The sequence below is a fragment of the Gracilinanus agilis genome, chromosome 2 (assembly GCF_016433145.1).
Source record: "Gracilinanus agilis isolate LMUSP501 chromosome 2, AgileGrace, whole genome shotgun sequence".
NCBI classification, from domain to species: domain Eukaryota; kingdom Metazoa; phylum Chordata; class Mammalia; order Didelphimorphia; family Didelphidae; genus Gracilinanus; species Gracilinanus agilis.
In genome coordinates this window covers 628,540,878-628,542,828 of record NC_058131.1, presented here as the reverse complement: position 1 = coordinate 628,542,828, position 1,951 = coordinate 628,540,878, and the positions used below count along the sequence as shown (strand labels likewise).

The following is a 1,951-nucleotide window of genomic DNA, read 5'->3' as shown; positions in this document are numbered from 1 at the left end:
AAAAAAATAGCATTTGTATTTATCTCCTAAATTACATCTCTTTTCTGAATCTCACTGTCCTTATCTATAAAGGGTGTAGGCTGAGCTATGTAATTTTAAAAGTCCCCTCTGGTCCTAGAAATTCTATGACTTCTATTTATATGAACTTCATTTTCTACAAGATAGTAATATATAGTATAACATATACTAGATTGAGATAGGAATTGGGTTCAAGTCCTAACAATCTTACTTATTAGGCAGATGAACATGGGCAAGTCATTTAATCTATGTAGGCCTCAATCAAGGATAATAATACTGATGATACCTACCTTACAAGATTGCCCTGAAAAGAGATGCTGAATGCTTTGCAAAATTGAATGCCTTCTCAGTGGATTGAGAGCCAGGCCTGGGGACAGGAAGTATGAGATTCAAATCTGACCTCAGACACTTCCTAGCTGGACTCTTCTGTCTTGGAACCAATATAAATATTGACTCTAAAATGAAAGGTAAGGTTTTTTTGTTTGTTTGTTTGTTTTTTTGGGGGGTGGGGATTAAGCCATAATTCCTTTATTTTCAGGTACCTCTGCTTCTTTGCGACAACACAAGATTCTTTTTGGCAAATATACCAGAGTAGTTTGCCATTTCCTTCTCCAGTTCATTTTACAGATGAAGAAACCAAGAGGGTTAGATGACTTGGCCAGGGTCATAGAGCTAGTAAGTGTCTGAGGCCAGATTTGAACCCACAAAGTTGAGTCTTCCTAATTCCAAACTCAGTGCTCTAGCCATTGTGCCACCTAACTTCCCCCTAATGCCTTTATACATTTTAACTTTCCTTATGCAAACTGACTTCTCTTAATCTTACTAATCCCCTATACTTTTTAGAAAAATCCCCAAGATATTTCTGGAAATGAATCACTAAATATTTCCAAGCAAAATGACACCAAATTATTTGTCCTATCTGAACAATATTCAGCTAATATTTTAAAAACCACAGATGACACAATCATTATAAATCAGATTTTTAAAAATGAAAATGAGAAGACTACCTTGCATTCTGACTTCATTTTCTCTCCTTTCAGTTCCTCTGTTATTTTCTGAATTTTTTCACGACACCTGCTTATTTCCACTCGCACTGGAATACAGAGGAAATTTTTAAATGCACCATTTCTTTATGAAAACATATGTTTTCTGAGGCACTGGGTGAAAAACCTTAGATATTATAACCTTCCCCACATAATTTGGAGTAAATGAGCTTCCTGAATCAGCCTGACCAGGCCCTCCAGAATTTAATTCTAGTTTAAGTCAAACATGTGGGGGGATATAAAAGAAAATATATAAAGTCACATGGAAAATGATAAAAATGTACTTGACCTTCATGGCTCAAACGACGACTTTCTTCTGCCTGATGTTCAGTAAAGATGATGTGCTGGAATAAGGAGTCTAAGCTCATTTTAGATGCAATCTCTGATGAATCCTGTTTTTTTTTTTTCTTCCGTCTCCCTCCTCCTTAGTACTTTCTGACAGTCTGAAGATCCTGGATTTCACAACAAAGACATTTATAAATTTGAGATTGCTTCCTAATCTGCTCCCTTCTCCTTCCCTCCTGGCACCCTAGATGGGAGGGTAACTCTGGGTCTGTTTCCTCAACTGGACAACATGAGGAGTGTTAGACTCAGTTCCCTTCCAGTTCTAAATTTATAAAACTTGATACTTGTGGGAATAGATAATAATGAAGCTCAAAAGATATCCATCCACAAAAGAATTGGGGGAAGGCCATTGCTGGAGCCATCCCCCACCCCCTGAGGGAAAAAATGAGATTTTAGAAACATAAAGATTTCTAGAATATTCAATCATCCTTTCCCAAAAGGAATAGGTTTCTCTCTTCCCCTCTCCCTCTCCACAGACCCTAAACTTATTTCCCCTTCCCTGTCACAGCAAGACTGAGGAACCCTGAAATTTCTAGTTTTGTAGT

At 37.3% G+C, this 1,951-nt stretch overlaps 1 protein-coding gene across 1 annotated transcript in view; it reads right to left on the bottom strand.

Moving 5' to 3' along the window:
* Positions 1–1,429, bottom strand: part of CCDC172 (coiled-coil domain containing 172) — a 62,253-nt gene extending 60,824 nt beyond the window's left edge. Inside the window, exons 1-2 of the mRNA XM_044662586.1 lie at positions 1,351–1,429; positions 1,026–1,111 (exon numbers count right to left, since the gene is read on the bottom strand). Of these exons, the coding sequence (XP_044518521.1) occupies positions 1,026–1,111; positions 1,351–1,429 (165 nt within the window). The remainder of the gene's footprint in view (positions 1–1,025; positions 1,112–1,350) is intronic.
* Between the last annotated feature and the right edge of the window lie 522 nt (positions 1,430–1,951).